General features: G+C 34.1%; 2 protein-coding genes across 2 annotated transcripts; one reads left to right on the top strand and one right to left on the bottom strand.

Annotated features, from left to right (window-relative positions):
• Nucleotides 1–1,366: 1,366 nt before the first annotated feature.
• On the top strand, nucleotides 1,367–11,749 carry LOC125058340 (hemolin-like). Its single transcript, XM_047662416.1, has 7 exons — nucleotides 1,367–1,436; nucleotides 2,930–2,989; nucleotides 4,181–4,304; nucleotides 5,151–5,509; nucleotides 6,593–6,824; nucleotides 8,837–9,039; nucleotides 11,348–11,749. Exons 1-7 carry the CDS (start codon nucleotides 1,394–1,396, stop codon nucleotides 11,656–11,658), a joined length of 1,332 nt encoding a protein of 443 aa, XP_047518372.1. The 5' UTR covers nucleotides 1,367–1,393; the 3' UTR covers nucleotides 11,659–11,749.
• A 1,617-nt stretch (nucleotides 11,750–13,366) lies between these two features.
• On the bottom strand, nucleotides 13,367–17,308 carry LOC125058337 (zinc finger protein 287-like). Its single transcript, XM_047662411.1, has 6 exons — nucleotides 17,061–17,308; nucleotides 16,764–16,893; nucleotides 16,199–16,264; nucleotides 15,570–15,632; nucleotides 14,990–15,082; nucleotides 13,367–14,518 (listed from the first exon to the last, which is right to left on the bottom strand). Exons 1-6 carry the CDS (start codon nucleotides 17,187–17,189, stop codon nucleotides 13,422–13,424), a joined length of 1,578 nt encoding a protein of 525 aa, XP_047518367.1. The 5' UTR covers nucleotides 17,190–17,308; the 3' UTR covers nucleotides 13,367–13,421.
• Between the last annotated feature and the right edge of the window lie 419 nt (nucleotides 17,309–17,727).

Genomic DNA, 17,727 nt, shown 5'->3' with positions numbered 1-17,727 from the left:
AGGGTAGGTATACACTAATTTCCTTTAAGTAAAGGAAAAGGTTCGAATATAACACAGTTGGTTGTGATTTTACATGAATGTGTATGAACCTAGCGTAGAAAATTTAAAAAAATATTTTTTACAAAATGCAATATAATGTATAATGTATAATGATACAATTACTGTATAAATATAAAGTATAATGATATAAAAATGATCCTTTAAGAAAATTACGTAACAAAAGTAAAAAAAAAAACAAATTTACATATGCATTGCTGATAATCCTGTCAGCCAGACTCGTAATAGTATTGCCATAAGCATAACCGGCAACTGTGGAAGTAAATGTTGCCAGCCTCACTATAGTAAATTTAAAAAAATGTCTGCGTCTTGGCACCCCTCACAGAAGTGATAGCTTAGGTTAATATTTCAATTTTATATATTAATTTGATAAAAAAAGCAATATTGAGTTTAATTTATAAAAAAAAACTATATATTAGTGTCTTTTAATTACACTTTATTTGTGTATAGATGTTTACATCTGCTTCAATCATCATATTTTTTATCATTACTTTCGTTTTGTAAAAAACGGTAAAAAAGGTTATATTATGCTCACTGTTAAGTAAATGTCTAACGCACACTAAACAGCTAGCTAGCGCTGCGGGTTTGTGTAAGAGAGGAAGAGCCTGCCTACCGATGCTGTATGCGTGAGAGAAGAAGACAGACTGGCGCCGTAACGCGTTACGTAACGGTTTACCCTCCCATAAGAAGTTAAATCAAAGTAAAGTACCTAAACTTAATTCTATTAAATTATTTTTATTATTACTTTGTCGATTAAGAATTGTAAATACAAATTATATGTATTAAGCATGATTAAACTAACCGAATTATTAATATTATACAGATTATCCTATGAAAAAAAAATTACAATAATATCTAATTTCTAATTAGTTTGCATGGAGGCATCAAGGATCTCCAGGTATCTTTGCCATGCACCTGCAAACATCATCTCTGTATCGTTTCTTATGGTCCATCGCACGTCTCAGACTTGCTACATGCCCTGACTAAGTCCCTATATCTCAAAGGAATTTGAAGATAAAAAAAAAACAAAAAAAGAGCGCTACAGAAATGACTCTCTCTACTCTATGAAACAATGAAGCTTTTTGAGTAGCGTGACTCGGGTTGCTGTGGTAACAAATAAATTGTATAATACTTTGAAAATAGCATAAATTATTATTAACGACTTAACAAATATTTTAAAACGGAGTATATATATGGAGATTTTAAAAACCTTAAAAAATACAATACAGGAAAATATATAAACTAAATATGTATGAAAAGCCTTATTTTATATACATATGTGTCACCTGTCGCGGTAATTCACAAGATGATGCATCGGGAAATATAAATACAGCTAATGTTTGCAATTGTTCATTACATTTCGCGCCAATACGGAGACGGTAAGTCACAGATTATAATTGTTTTCGATTTTTAACAAAATTGCCCATAGAGTATATTTGAATTAGTTATTCAATTCATTAAAGATATTTATTTTCTTATTTATTAAATTAAAATTACTCCCAATTTGATCGTTGTATTTTAAAATTTCGATAAATAGTAATAATAATTAATATAATTTCATATTTAAGGAAACAATTTTTTTTAGCGGATTGAAGTTATGTATTATTATAAATTTGCAATTATTTACATTATTTTAAATTTAACCGACGTTTCGCGTGGTCACGGTAACCACAATACATAACTTCAATCCGGTAAAAAAATTGTTTCCTTTAAATGTGTAAAAGTTAATAAAAGACAATATTGTTTATCATTAACCAAGGTACTTATTTTAAATATATTGCTTTATTGTCTTTGTTTACGTGAGTACTAGGTTATATACAGCTATTTTAATAAAAATAAACGCAAATTATAATCTAAATCTCGCTGATTACGACTTCTATAAAGCATTCAAGACTTATGAAAAAAAATGTAAAATAAATTTAAATTACCTATGCCCTCCTATTTTATTCGATTGCCTCGTTACGTGTACATTTTGTCCGTATATTAAAAGATCTTTCTCAATCGCATTTAAAAATCATTTATATATAATCTCATTCGGTAATATAATAAATACAGACTTTTATTTGCATATTTTATTTACTCCTACTAAAATTAAAAAAATTAAATTAAAACATTATTCTCTTAACAAAACAATGCTTTGAAATATTTTTTTAATGATTAAAGTACAATGTGTCCCAACCAAGGAGGTTTCAATTTAAGTACACATAATCTGTGGTGACCGCGCTGCGCGCGCAACGCGCTGGTTCCGAGGCAATAGAGTATAGACCAATAACAGACTTTTTCCATTGGCGCTATTTCGTACATACGAATTTGAGTAATATTTTGTTGGATAAAGCTTTAGTAGCAAAAATGTCAAGCAACACCGACGATACTGATGAAAATTTAACTCCACCTGACATTCTAGAAACAGCTACGAAACTGACGTATAGTCTTTTGCCAGAAAAATGTAAGAAATGCGTACGACAAATGTAACCAAGACTTTATGACTCGGAAAATGAACAAAAAGGCTAACTCATTTTCTGAAAACGTTTTTTTGGCCTACTTTCAAGAGTTATCGGATTACTTTAAGTGTTCGTCCTTATGGTCTAAATATTCTATGATTCAAAGTACACAAGGATATAAAGGGAAGAAAGCCAAGACATTTTTAGATGAACACTTAAATTAATTTTTAAATGAAGAGATTAAATAGTGTATGCAACTGCATATAATTAGGTATTAAAACACTCGTGTAATCTTATTAAAACTACTGTGTTTTAATACCCTCTATTATATGACAGTTGCATAAACTACTATTTTTAAATCTTTTATGGAAATAAAAAAAATCATTTTATATTTTTGCTTTTCCGAAATACACAACTTTAAATAATTTCAGACACAACGATGATAAGTTTAAAAGCGGTGTTGGGAATCTGCTTTGTCGGCAGCATTTTTGGTAAGTTAACATTCTTTTAAAGTAACGTATATATAAATAGACGCATTTATTATAACGCAATAAAGTAAAAGATCGGATACGTGTATGTATATTTATAATGTCTTTCAATGAGTGTAAATTGCGAAATTGTTTGTTCACATATTAGTCGAAAATAAAATCACTCACATTTGATTTAATCATATTCCCACTTTGGTAGGAGTCATCAGAATTGTTTTACCTTCATATATTTGATACAACGTTTAAACCAGACCAAAGAGATCGGACTTCTTACTAGAGCCGTGAAACCAAATGACTATTTTCTAATTCCAAAAATTAATCAAATATTAGGTTCTTACATATGAAATTGGCGTATTTCGTACTGGCCACTTTAATCACGATGTTCTCCTCTTTGGTAAGGAATTCCAAATTCAAATTTGTACAGCTATTTACTCATGTATTTGTGCTTCGATGACCGTCATTCATTTGTTTTTTTCTGTTTGCGTCACTCATTTTACAAAATGGAAAACTTAAAGTATCGCTTATCTAATACTAGCTGACCTGGCTAACTTCGTTCCGCCCTACAACCTTATAATATCGTTGTTACTTTAATTTAACTTATTTTAGGATTTCATTAATGTTAAGTATTACATTAATACAACTTTTTTGCAAATACAGAAATGTTTTGTTGCTTGCCATTGCGAAAGAAGAATGGCAGTTTTACACATTAGGCATCTTCTCTCTAGCGTCAATATGGCGATACTGCATGTTAAGCACTTTCTGATATCCAACATCTTTTGATCAGGATCAAAGCATGGTTATGCATCTCCTCATTCACCTCAAGATCGGAATTTCTTGAACTGACACGAACTGACACGTAAAATGATGCGTAGTTTTGTCAACAGATTGCATTCGTAAAAGTAATTAATTAATTTATTGTTATTCGATAACTTATCCGATATTTTATTGCTTATTCTGCTATTCGGGACGGAAACAAATCCAACAAATCAAAAACCATGGCAATCGGTCCAGCCGTTCTCGAGTTATAAGTGTTGTAACAAACACGACTTTCTTTTATATACATAGATTTCCCAAGAACAGTATACTTATTATTAATGTTTTCCGTTCAAACCTTTCCACAATTTCGAGACCCAGCCATTCTCGATTTAGCGAGAAAACCGATTACTGCTTCATTTTTAAATTATTTTTACATAGGTTCCGGTTCAGCGGAAGATCAAGCGTATCCCATCTTAAAGCCAGCACCGGAGGAAGTGTTGTTCCGTGTGTCTGAACCATTTCTATTGGAGTGTGTTACGGAGTACCCAGATGAACAAACCACGTAAGTGACTTTGATATAAATCTAATTTAAAAATAGAACGTAATAGAATATTTCACAGATAAATAAAGTGTCATTAGTTATTTGTATAAAATATTTAAAAAGCGTAAAATAACGCGTAAATAATATTGTATTATCTATATAGAATATAGATGTCTAGAATATTGTTATAAAGAGGAAGGATTTGATTGTTTGCATTAAATAGAATAGCGTACCCAAGGTGTAAAAATACCAATAAAAAATCGCGTAAGCTGTGGAAACTATTGACAATAGACTAAAGTGATGTACATAATACAGATTACAGACAGATTATTACAATAATATTAGTTTTAAATTTATCCACTTCCCAGAAAAGCTTTAGTCTATAGAACATAGTGCTACGACCGAATTAAATACATTGATTTTCATACATATAATATGACACAAAACGGTCACAGATTAGTCGAATTGACTTAAAATGTAAATAATATCTTCGCCTAATAAAGAGATAAAGTAAGTAAGATTTGTGATGTTATACGTGACGTGAGAACAGGCAGTAAATGTTAAATTAGAAGCATTTAATTTTTTTTTATTGCTCTGGCACGGTTTGTGCATTAGCCAGCGTCAAGTATAAGATTTTTATAATTCGTGTTTTTGCCTTAGAAATTCGACCATGTCCTCCATGTACGGTTTAGGCACTCGCCCGGTACCACACTACCCTCCCAAAGGCCGAGAACAAATTAAAATTAAATTAAAACTTGCCCTCGAACCGGGAATCGAACCCGGTACCCCTCACCTAGCTGCCACTTAATAAGACCGCTAGGCTATGAGGCCCCTATACTTATGACTTATAAAGCTTATTTGTCTCAGATTTGAATGGCACAAAAATGGCCAGCCATTAAAAGATGTCAACACAGTCCAGCGTCCCAACGAAGGCAGTTTAGTCTTCCTCAAGCCCACACCAGAGACCGCTGGTCGCTACCAATGCTTTGCTTCAACAGTTTACGGGACCGCCAGTACAAGAGTTATAAATGTGAATCAAGCATACATAAAGAATGACGCTCCGGTTATCCAATACGTCAAGGCAGTTGAGGGCAAGCCGTTTAAATTGAATTGCGACGCGTCGAACTCCTACCCGAAGCCCGAGATCTCTTGGAGACTTACATCAATCTTCGACCCGTTGATTTCCACTGAGGTTTCCGATGTGAGAATGACGTTCGCATCCGAAGGTATGTATATAAAGGCCAAGATTCAAGGACTAACCCCCTTATAAAGGCCGTAAAGTGCTGTCTCTTTCTGTCCAATTGTGATATTGCTGTGATGAATAGAGAGATGAAAAGTTTAGTAAAAAGAGAAGCTATTTGAAACTATGAAATGTTTTTAAGGTTATACTTCTTTTGGCGCGTTAGGGCAAAATGATGAGAGTAATTTGTACGATGCGCGCGCACACCGTCACAAAAAACCGATACCCTGAATATCTGTTTAAACGTCGGTAAAACAGCCTGGACCTCTAGTTGGCGCCCGCTCTGTTTTATCGACAAGTTGCATTGTTTGTCATGGCGGTGTTTTTCAGAGTCGTGTTTATTTAAACCAAAATAATGATTTCTATACGAGATAACCCGTTTCAATTTGATGATCAGTATATATTTTATCGTTTCGATTGGAAGTGAACATTAAAATGGACTAGAAAAATGCAATTCGAGGAAACGTCCCTCTAAATTGACAAAGTGATTTGGACATAAGTAAAGTGTCAAACGTCAAAATTTGACATACGGGACTGGATTTTGACTTGACATCATTCGCGCTTTTTAATCCCACTAGAGTCTGGCTAATGAAAGAAGAAAACGAAAAAGCGAAAAATTTTTTTTACAATTATAGTAACTGTATTTCTATGAAATTTAATTACTATAAGTATTTTACTATTGATACTTAGAATTACTAGCATTGCATGGAAAACTAAAACTATATTTATTATAAAACACAACTTTTTTCGGAATAATCAAATCCTGCGAAAGACACGAAATATTCCATCAAATAAAACAAAGTTTAGGCTATTATACCTGTTAACTATTCGGGAAAAATATATAATAGAAATAAAAATGAGTAATTGCAAGTATCAAGACAATAAATCATACTATCCTAAGAATTTTTTTTTTTTTTTAAATTTATTTATTAGCCGGATACAAAGTCCATTGGCAGAAAAAATTTAAGAAATTAAATGACATTCTGTGTTGCCATCCGAAAGTTTTCAAATAATTCAATTATCTTCTTTCATTAGCCAGCCTAAATAAATACATTTCTTTAAATTTTAGGCACATTATATATAACGAGTGTCGAAAAGGAAGATGCAAACAAGAACTTCAAGTATGTATGTCTAGCGCGAACGCCGGCCTCTCCGAATAAAGATGTCCCTATCGCGGAATATGTTATACAGGAAGTAACACCCAACAAGGGCGAGAGTGAAATTGTTGAACTTTACACTAGCAAGGATATGACCGTGAAAGTCGGTGACCGTGTATTTATTCACTGCATCTTTGGCGGCAAGTGAGTACTTGAATTACACATTTATTTACATAATCCTTTAGCTAATAGTAGGGGAGCCCACGAGGTTAAATGGGGATTTACTCGAGCGTCGTAGAGACCTATTGAGAAAAATGTTATATGATATATACCTTTACATCGGTGGGGGAAGCGGCTATAGATTTTTAAATATGTAAAAAAAACTGTTGCATGGACATCCTCGAGCGCGTCAGATATTGAAAGCATCAATGCCCTACGTATTTTTAATAATATTTAATAGTATTTTTTAATTTTTATAACATAAATTTTATTGAACAAACAATTATACATATAAAGAAAATGGGTTCAAACATTTACGAAAGGAAAAAACTCAATAAACATGTATTTAAATACGTAATACCTAATTCGGCTGTGCAATGTGATGTGTGAAAGTGAGGGTATGTACGTGAGTGTGTGTGTGTGGGGTTGGCTCATGATGCAGGATTTAATGCTATGGATATTCTTAATACAAGGAGTAAGAAGTTCTCACCCATTCTTTTCCATATTAAAAGACCTTTTGGAAGGGGCAAGTTGTGTTTTTTATATTTTGAACTTGTAAACTGGTTGAAAAACTTGAGACAATGGTTTGGTCAAAGCACCAAGTCATTGTTTAGAAGCGCGGCATCCAAAATTAAAATAGCCATGATGATTGATATGTCCTTCGCAAGGAGATGGCACTGTAAGAAGAAGAATAAGAAATGTGTGTCATTGAAATAAATGATTTGACTTTGACTAAGCACGATTACGAGTCTGGTAGGCAGGATCACGGAAGGCCGAAGGGTAGTTTTTCCAGATGTAGATGTCATGTAGTAGCATTGATAAAATGACAGTCTATCAGTTTGACAGCTAAAACGTCACATCAAAATGTGTCAAATTTCTGTGTAAAAATTCTTGTCTATTACGCGCCGTACTTTTTAGCAGCTTTCATTATTATTACTAATAATTTATTAGGTATATTAGTTGGAAACTTAAAATTGTAAGGAAATAAATACCAACCCATTAATATGAAATTAATGGTTTAGTATTTATAAACATATTTCTATTATCGCTGCTTCTTATCTAAATTATTCAAAGCGGAAAATTATGTGTAGGTAAATACATTTCACAGTGTGTAATGGCTCTATAAATATTAGCTATGAATGAGACATTACGCGTGATTCTGAACACAGAATTCCTCTAGAAGCTCCAGCCGTGTACTGGTTTTTCTTTTCAGTATTATAACTTTTGTCATCAGCTTTATATTCTTGCCAGCTACCCCTTCAATCTCGACCCAACGGTCTTTCGGTCTGAATTTGTTTGACTGTCTTTTTGGGCCATTCGGTTACTATTGCCGTGATTCGAGCACGACCTCAGGGATTAGAATCGCATATCGAAGGTGGTGGGATTATCTCAAAGCTGTCGGGCAATCACGTGTGCGATGTGTGCGAGAAATGATTAAGAGCAATATTCAAATCTGATTTATAGTTATAAAACAATATCTTAAATAAACACATATATGTGGGGTCTCTCTGCATCTTCTACCGCATTTACCATGAAGAGGTAAATCCATGTTCAGAGGAGTTGTTCGGATTAATACCTGCAGCTGAGTTTCATTATCGAACGTCAAGGCAGAATACAAAATACCATCCGTATCACCGCGACGTCCGTCGTTCCACAACTGAAAATTTGGCAGTTTTTTCCGCGTACCACCACTATGCTGCTCACTGAAGTATTTCTGAACCAACTCGACTTAGGGTCCTTCAAAAGCGTACCGATTCTTGAAAGGCCGGCAACGCATTTGCGAGCCTTCTTGCAGTGTGTGTCCATGGGCGGCGGTATCACTTAACGTGAGCCTCCTGCCCGTTTGCCTCCTATTACATAACAATCTTGCGAGCTGTTGGATTATCGCACATTGAGCTGTTATAATTTGGAACAACTACGGGAGCCGTGTCAGCTGTCAATCTGTCAGCTGTCAAGTGAAATCTTAACAGCGAACTCATATATTTTATATTTTTCAGCCCTCTACCAATGCAGGACTATTACAAAGACGGCAAAGATAGTAATGGACTGCCTAAATCTCGCGTGACCCCATACAACCGAAGCAAGGGGAAACGCCTCCTCATTCGCGACACATGGTTAACAGATGCCGGAACTTATCTTTGCGTATCACACAACAATGTTAGCGCATCGAAAGAACACAGTATGAAACTGAATGTCGTGGGTAAGTCAAAAAACATATCACATTTAGGTTTAAAGACTTTATTTTCTCAAAAAGACAAAAATTTCACTTACAAGAGAATAATATTTATTTATTTCACTTTGTTGCTTTATGATATAAAAATTTAACAAAATTACAAGTAAAGAAAAGGCAACTGGCGGCCTTATCGCTTTCGAGCGATCTCTTCCAGGCAACCACTGTGAGAAAAGAAAAAAAAATGTATTAAATTATATAAGGTAGGCAAAAAGTGCAAAAATCCATGTATTACATATACTTGTAAAGAAAAAGAAACTAAACAAGAACAAAAAAAAAGCAAACTAAACTAATAAAGGATACATTAAAAAAAAATTATACTAATAATTATAAAAAGTGCACATGAATCATTTTAATTTAATTTAAGATCAGTCTCACGTCGGTTAGTAGGTATTATTAAAGTTAGGGATACGATGTGGACAGGTAATGTTTGTAAAGAAGAAATTTAAAGGAAGATAGAGAAGGAGCTAAGCGAATAGGGACTGGAAGTGAGTTCCATAGCTTAACTGCATAATACTCTAGATTAATATAACATTGTAGTCGTTATAAAATAATCACAATAAAATATAGCCGTAGTATAAACTTAAAAATAAAAGTACCCAAAGAAATATGAATTAAAAGTAATTATAAGAAATGAATTTAACAGTAATTCTGTCTAACATATTCACTTAGCTTTGATTTGAATGAATTGATAGAAGTAATATTTTTGATATCTGTGGGTAGTTTATTATACAGCTGTGCGTCTTCGTAGGTAAACATTTTTTGACGTGACAACGTCTTATAATTCGATGGAGCTGGCTGCACGCACGAAAAAACATGACTCATGCGGCGTTACCTCTGAGGCGTTCCATTTAAGGCTTGAAGTGCAAGCGAGAGCACTCGTTCCGCGCTCTCGCTTGCACACAAAAATTGACATAATTGTATGATGATCAATTCAATTGTGATTTCCATTTACTTCCTTCTCTATATCCATACAAAATATCTATCTAACAAATAAAATTAAAATTTCCCTTTGAAGAATGCAACCATTCCATCAGTATTTTCTTATGACGTTGTCACGTTCAGCTATCGTCAGTAAACCGACTTTACAGACAACCGATTTTTTTTTTCCGTAGTTCGTACGTTTCAATTATTTCAATTATGACGTCATACCTCATACCCTGAAACTTGCTAACAAAGTTATTCCGACTAATGAATATACAACCTCTCGACCTTAGCCACGGATCTCGGATCAGTTACTGGTTAGACTGATGGGTCTCTGTTTAGGTTGGAGAAAGAGTTTTCTTGTTTTATAACCTTGAAATCCTTTTGTGTCGTAGAATACCCCGGTTTTATAATCGCGATATACTTACAAACTACCAAAGGGTTTTAATATAAGTGATATTTTCAAGGAAGGTTTAAATGCATCCAGCATCATCTTGATGGTTGGAGGTCTTCCACAGTCCGTTTCACAAGGCATTTTCTTTTGCGAACTAGCGAACTGTGGAATCGGCTCCCGGGGGGGGGGGTCTTCCCTCAGAGATACGACCTCCAAATGTTCAAAAAGCGAGTCTACTCCTCCCTCAAAGGCCGGCAAAGCACCCACTAAAAATGAGTGTCTATGGGCTGCGCAGACTGCCCTTTTTGGTCGTCCCGCAAGCTCGTTTGCCCCCCTATTATATAAAAAAAAATGTATTATGTCATGTCAATGTTAGGGTTGCCTGGAAGAGATCGCTTATTAGCGATAAGGCCGCCCGTTGCATCTCTCTCTTATTATCTGCACCAAAGTGTAAATAAATAAATAAATTATGTCAATATACTGAAGTACAAGTATTGTTAGCGATATCGCAAAATCTTGCGAGGAAATCCCCGGCCCGCTGCGGGCGAATGTTATCAATTCTACACAACACTATCTAAATATATTTTTGTAAAGATTAAAATGAAACTTACTTATCCATAATTTCACATAAATATATTTAAAAAGTATTTATGCGTTTAGATGTAATTATTATCTTTGGTATTTAATAACTCTGCTCGGCCGAGATCTATCCATAGACAACCATCCAACCGACATTCCGTAGTTTTTGGTTTTAGAATCAGCCATGCGATTCTGTAACTCACTTTTCGAACTCACACAGCGGTTTTCGCATCGGCGGTCGCTCTCAAATCAGTCGTGAAGCAGACATTTTATGATTTGGCACTCTGATAAACAATAAACTACAAGCTCCCACCTTTTCAGAATAAAAGTGAGTTACAGAATCGCAAGGCAGAAGTAGATTCTAATAATGTTTGTTTCCAGCTGCCCCTCATCCTGAACTCATTCCATCCGGGGAAGTAAAGGCCACTGGGGAAAAAGTTACTATACCATGCAACGCAACGGGTGTTCCAGCTCCGAAAATATCTTGGACTTTCAACTCTAAGCCCATATCTTCATCTGAGCATATAAAGATTGTAACTTCAACAGCCGGCAATAGTACCACTTCTGAACTGTCAATTGTCAGGCTGAAGCAGAGTGACACAGGCTACTACGGATGTATAGTTGAAAATGAGCATGGAGGTCTTTATGGAGAGGTCCTATATGTGTTTGGTGGTCAGACACCAAAAAAATAATTACGTCATTCAATATAATATGTAGTTTATAATGTAATAATAAATAATCACGTAATCTAATATTGTAAGAAATAAATATATCGAACTGAAATTGTTTTTATTACCTAATACTAATTACTGGTGAAACGAGTTCCTCCAATCTTTTTATCGACACATCTTAATATAAATAAATTACGTGTCACGTTGTTTGTCCGCTATGGACTCCTAAACTACCGAACGGATTTCAATCAAATTTGCACGCGCGTTGCTTCGAGATATATGAGCAGCCATTTCGTTGTACATTCGAACGCGCGCTTTTACAAGGACGCACGTTCATGAAAATGGAGAACGATGATTTTGATACGGATTTCTTTCACGGCGAGCACATAATGTGCACTCGCTCTGAACGGATAAAGATTAAATGTTTGAAATATTATTAAGAAAAATAAAGGTCACAGCACCTAACGCATGCACGTAACCAAAGCGTATCAGCAGCTCCAACCTCCAGTACGTCAACTACGCCGTAGGCTAGGCAACACCGCACTTACGGCTCGCCGACCTCTGCTGTCTCCTGTTGCGGGACGGGAGAGGGGTAGGGGTGGACGAAAAGACGTGAGTTAGCGTCAGAATGTCACTAGTCGTGCAGAATGTTAAAATGTAGTTTAAAAATTGCTTCTGTTTAATTCCTACTATGAGACATTTGCTTCCTTAGTATCTTGGGAGAACCATAACAATTAAAGTGACCGTCCATTCTGACGTCAGAATGGCTGGTCACTTATCCTATTGTACTCACTACAATGAATTATCATAGTTCATATTTTGCTTCTTCCTAGGTATTCAAACCTCGATGCTGTACCTATCATGGAATTAAGTTATCAATGTTATTATAATTCTCCCAAGCGCCTGGTAAAAATATACAGGCAAAATTATTTTCTTAAAAATAAGTTTATTTATATAAATAAAGGTAGGAGAAGCAATTTTTGAACCACATTTTAACGTTCTACACGACTAGTGACGATCCCTTTCTGAGTTATATGTGTGCTGTGACCCAAATTTGAATATTTCCAAGAATATTTGTTTTTTTGAAGATATACTTCTTTAGGCGCGTTATGGAAAATTTATGAGAGTGAAATTTTACGATGCCCGCGCACCGTGACACAAAATTAACAGAATGAAGTTGCCCACGGAAGATGCTACGCCATTGGACATTATTGAAAAACAACATTAGAATAATAATAGAATTTAAGAGAGTAATAATATTTATTTATTTAATTTTTCAAATGTAAACTGAACTTTATTGACTATAATGACTCCTTTTCCAGTCTGGTTATTTAGTTGTAATTAATTATTTGCTTGCTATGTCAATTGGTGTGAATTGTCCAATAAAAAAAAAACTATTTTTAATAATGCCAAAGAAGCATAACTTCTTACGCGCGTACATAAGTACACGCACCCTTTTTTTTATAAAGCTGTAATTCTAAGCTAGTCAAATACCATCGTCGTCTGATGTCAAACTTATGACAGCTAACGTACCTTTCTCGCACGTTCTTCCCGCGCCGAGGCGATATTCATCTTTTTTTCTTTTTTTTTTCCTTTATGGCTCTGGCACGATATTCATCTTAAGGTTAAAGTCAAAAGTTGGCTAATGCACAAATCGTGCCAGAGCCATAATTAAAAAAAAAAAAAAAGTCAAAAGTGACAATTTGACAGAGCAGAATTAAACAATTAAAAGTTTTCGATACTTTATTGATAATTGATATAAATAAAACACAAAATAAACAATTTTATATTTTCGCAAAGATCTCACTAGACGATTTAATTACACCGTGATGGGACAACAAATGACTTTTTAAACTACACTTTTGCACGAATGCACTATCACATATATCACATTTAAACCGTCTATCATTATTGTGTATCCGCATATGCGCTGTCAGCGTGGTATTTCTCCCATATGTCTTTTTACAAATCTTACATTCATACTTTTTCTGCCCAGTATGCTTCACCATGTGTAATCGAAGCGAACGGCTATTGAAAAATTTACACCCACATTCCACACACCGATGATTCCTCTCCATCATATGATATTTTTTAATATGTTTCATTAAGAGAGTTTTTCGCATATACCCTCTTTTACAAATATTACATTTATACAGCGCTTCTGTTTTATGCACTTTCACCATATGTTGGTACTGTTGGTAATGAGTCGGGAATGACTCCTCGCAGTATGGACAATTCCTGATAGTTCTACGGCCTAAATGTAACGTTCTCTGGTGGTAGATTTTCTTTGTGTTATTTGAGAATACCCTCTCACAGAAATCACATTTGTAACTACCCTCAATGTGGGTAGTTTTGTGCGCGCTAAGTGATCGCTTCGTTATGAACGTGGACCCACAGTGGCATATATGGTTCATATAGTGTATGTTCATATGTTGTTTTAGCATTTTGAATGTTTTATACTTCGAAGTGCACATAGTGCAATTGAAGCTGTCACTTGTGAATTTGAATGACATTAAATAGTCCTTTATGTCATTATAGATGAATAAGTCATGTCTATTCACTAAATGTTCTTTGAGGGCTTGTAAATTGTCAATGTCTTCGTCACATATCGTGCATTTTAGGTTTGAGATCTCTAGTTTGATCGGGTACTTCTTGTAGTCCAATGGAGTGAAGAGTCGTTCACTTGCATGTTCTGAGTCCGTATGGGATCTGAGTTCCAACGGATCTTCAAAAGCTTCATCACAGTATCCACAAATAATCCCAGCCGGTGTTCTGTCCTTAAACACCAGTATATTTGAATATTTTAAAAGTGTTGCCAGATTTTTCTTATGTTTGTCATTCTCGTGTAGTGGCCTTGTTAATTTTGATACTTTCGTTTCACCTGAAAATTATATTTAATTACTAACTTTGTTCTACAAAAAGATTTAGACCGATCCGTACAGGACGGGATCTTTATTTATATTTTATAGTTCGTTCGTTACCGCCACCAACACAATATTTTTTTTAAAGACAATTCACACCAATTGACCTAGTCCCATGCTAAGCTGGTGAAGCTTGTGTTATGGGTACTAAGCAACGGATAAACATACATATTATAGATAGATAGACATATAAATACATATTTAAACACCCAAGACCTAAGCACAACACCAAATGCTCATCACATCGATGTTCGTCTCAGCCGGGGATCGAACCCGGGACCGATGGATTCGCAGTCGCAACCACTAGACCAATGAGTCGTCAAAAATTCCCACATAACATATATTTTCGCATCCACACTAGGCAAAAAACAAGTCCTTTTTCTCAAATTTTTCTTTGAACTTTGAAAATTATTGGATAAATCAATACTTACTTCTTGATTTTCTACTTGATTTCTTAGTAGATGGTTTCATCATAGCCCCACTTGGCTTAATCACTTCTTTTCCTTTCGACTCTTTCTCTTCCACTGAAAAACAAAAATTTAATAATTTCTAGACGTTACAAAATTACGTTATTTTAATTATATTAAATAAATAAAATAAAATAAAAAGCCTTTTATTTCCCAATTAATAAGGTACATTTCTTTATGTGGTTTTCTAAACCTTTGCAAAACTTTAAAAAATCTATTAGTAAATGAATAAATATTATGACTATATTTCTATCATGCTAAGTATTATTATTTACAGTTTTTGATATTCTAATTATTGTATAGGAACCCCTCTTCAGGTGAAGGCCTCTTCCAGGTTTGCCAGTTTTCTCTATTTTGCGCTATGTGCTGCCATTTGGGGCCAGCTATTTTTTTAATATCTTCTTCTTAATTATATTATTAATTCTTATTAGGAAGTAATATGTTCTACTGTTCTGTTCTATTTACCTTCCTCCACAATATTATTATTATTTACAGTCCAGTTTAAAAAATCAAGCTTAAACTAAAACGCATTATCATTACTCACCATTGTCACTGTTATCCAAATCGTCAGAATTATCTGATTTTACCTCAAATGACACATCATCATCTGAAAGCACAAACAAAGCTTAATGTCCCGTTGGAATGATCCTTCTCATAATTGTGTTAAGTAAAACATGTTTCATTAGAATAATGGGTATAAAAGTGTGATGCCAGAGGTGGTGTACTTAAACAATTTTTTATTCAAATTTATATGAAATGCATACTTTGGGGTCAGGAAAATTATAGGATTTTTTATAATTTGTGCTAGTCTTTAGAAATTCGACAGTGTCCTCCATGTGCGGTTTAGGCACTCGCCCTCCCAAAGGCAGAGAACAAATTGAAATTGAATTAAAACTTGCCCTCGAACCGGGAATTGAACCCGGTACCCCTCACCTAGCTGCCACTTAATAAGACCGCTATGCTATGAGGCCCCTATATTATTACTTATCAATAGTTTCTTAAATTAAAACACCAATACAATTAATATAAACCATAGATACTTCCATCAAGGGAGTCAAGGACAGATCACCTACTTCAAAATTGTAAATGACTTTAAAACTATATTGTAAAACACATATATATTTATTCACACTCTATTGCACATAACAATAATTTACATTAAAAATTACTCACCAATATTCAAATATAGGCCATCTGGTGAATCATCTTCTGATTTTAACTCATCAGATTCTTCCACAGCTAAAACCACAACCTTGTTTATATTATAATGGCTACTAAAGTAACTCGGTAAGCTCGGTTTTTTTAAATAGTCAAGTGCCTTCTGTGACTAATACATGCCATGAACATTTTGGATTAAGTGTAGGTTTCTATCAATCTATTATTTGAATGGGCAAGTGTTAAATGCGCACATAGAAAGTAAAGTCAATGCTATCTGAGATGAAAGTCGCTCAAGTAACTCTGCCAATACTTATCACACACTATGGAGGAAATTCCACCACTCTTATATCGCACATGGCTTTAAACCTGGAGCACTTGGTTTATTTGAAATTAAGGGTATAATATTAAAAGAAATAATTGTCTACTTATGTTTTAGACATCAGTAAAAACAGAGACAAAAGTAAGTGCCTAATGCTCCACTAACTCAAGGGGCAGAGTATTTAAAATTGCACAAACCCATGTGACACCAAAACCCATATTCAAAGTTATTATCATGAACTTAAATAAAAAAAAATATTACTATTATTTTCCTCTAAGATTGTGGTAATAATCTCCTCAGTATAGAGAACTTGCTGCATAAAATCATAGGCATCCCTTAACCGTGTTATACATTTGTTGCATATTGCCTTTGATTTCTTCTGGGTAGATAGCTGTAATAACAACACATCAATTGTTTAAAACTTGGTCACTGTTTAGCTTAGGATATCCATCTGTTCCAAACCCATACAGTTAGAAGTTGTGTTTCGCTGAGATTGTTAGCGCAAATTGACACCAAGTAAAATATTTATATACTTAACGTAACATATTTATCACTCACATCAATGTTGAAGCACTCCTGGAGCATTTTAAAATAAATTTCTTTTTTTCCTTCATATATATTTGGGATGTCCATGTCTGTGTGCATTCCTTTAGCCAAACAGCAACGGCATATAGTTGGTAATCCCATTTTAAGTATTATACTTTTCTACTATTTATTTAAGAACTAATTAAAAATTATTTTGATAACATTACTTATATTTAATTACAAAAGTAAATATTTGTATATTTTAGAACACCTATATAAAACTATTGCGTTTTCCAATTACAGCACTAGAGCGCAATGCGCATTATGCGGCCAGCGGCATAATGCTCCAGACTTAGGGATGTGAAAAAATAATCGATTATTAAAAAAATCGACTTTAATCGATTTTTTTAAAAGTAAAAATCGATTTTTTACGCGATTTCTATATATAAAATAATCGATTATTAATCGATTTTTTAAATTTATAATTGATAATCAATCATAGTCATTTTTTATCTGCCACCTCTCGACATTATGACGTCTGGTCTTTTATAACCCGGACCTCGAACTATTAGGGATATTCGATATACAACGATGTTTACAATGCGATACATTGAATCCGATTCTTTGACAATGTATTGATATACTCGATGCATTGATGTTTTTTTGTAAAACATCGAAAGAAGGATAAAACCAGTTAATT

Source organism: Pieris napi, chromosome 18 (genome assembly GCF_905475465.1).
Source record: "Pieris napi chromosome 18, ilPieNapi1.2, whole genome shotgun sequence".
In the NCBI taxonomy this organism is placed as follows: Eukaryota; Metazoa; Arthropoda; class Insecta; order Lepidoptera; family Pieridae; genus Pieris; species Pieris napi.
This window is presented reverse-complemented; position numbering and strand designations above follow the sequence as displayed.

Coding starts and splice junctions, on each gene's coding strand:
- LOC125058340 (XM_047662416.1), top strand. CDS start 1,394: ATGTTTGCAATTGTTCATTACATTTCGCGCCAATACGGAGACG. Junction 5,510..6,592: donor AATGACGTTCGCATCCGAAG/GTATGTATATAA, acceptor TTTAAATTTTAG/GCACATTATATATAACGAGT. Junction 9,040..11,347: donor TATGAAACTGAATGTCGTGG/GTAAGTCAAAAA, acceptor GTTTGTTTCCAG/CTGCCCCTCATCCTGAACTC.
- LOC125058337 (XM_047662411.1), bottom strand. CDS start 17,189: ATGGGATTACCAACTATATGCCGTTGCTGTTTGGCTAAAGGAATGCAC. Junction 16,894..17,060: donor AGGAGTGCTTCAACATTGAT/GTGAGTGATAAA, acceptor TTGTTATTACAG/CTATCTACCCAGAAGAAATC. Junction 15,083..15,569: donor TTTGGATAACAGTGACAATG/GTGAGTAATGAT, acceptor TTTGTTTTTCAG/TGGAAGAGAAAGAGTCGAAA.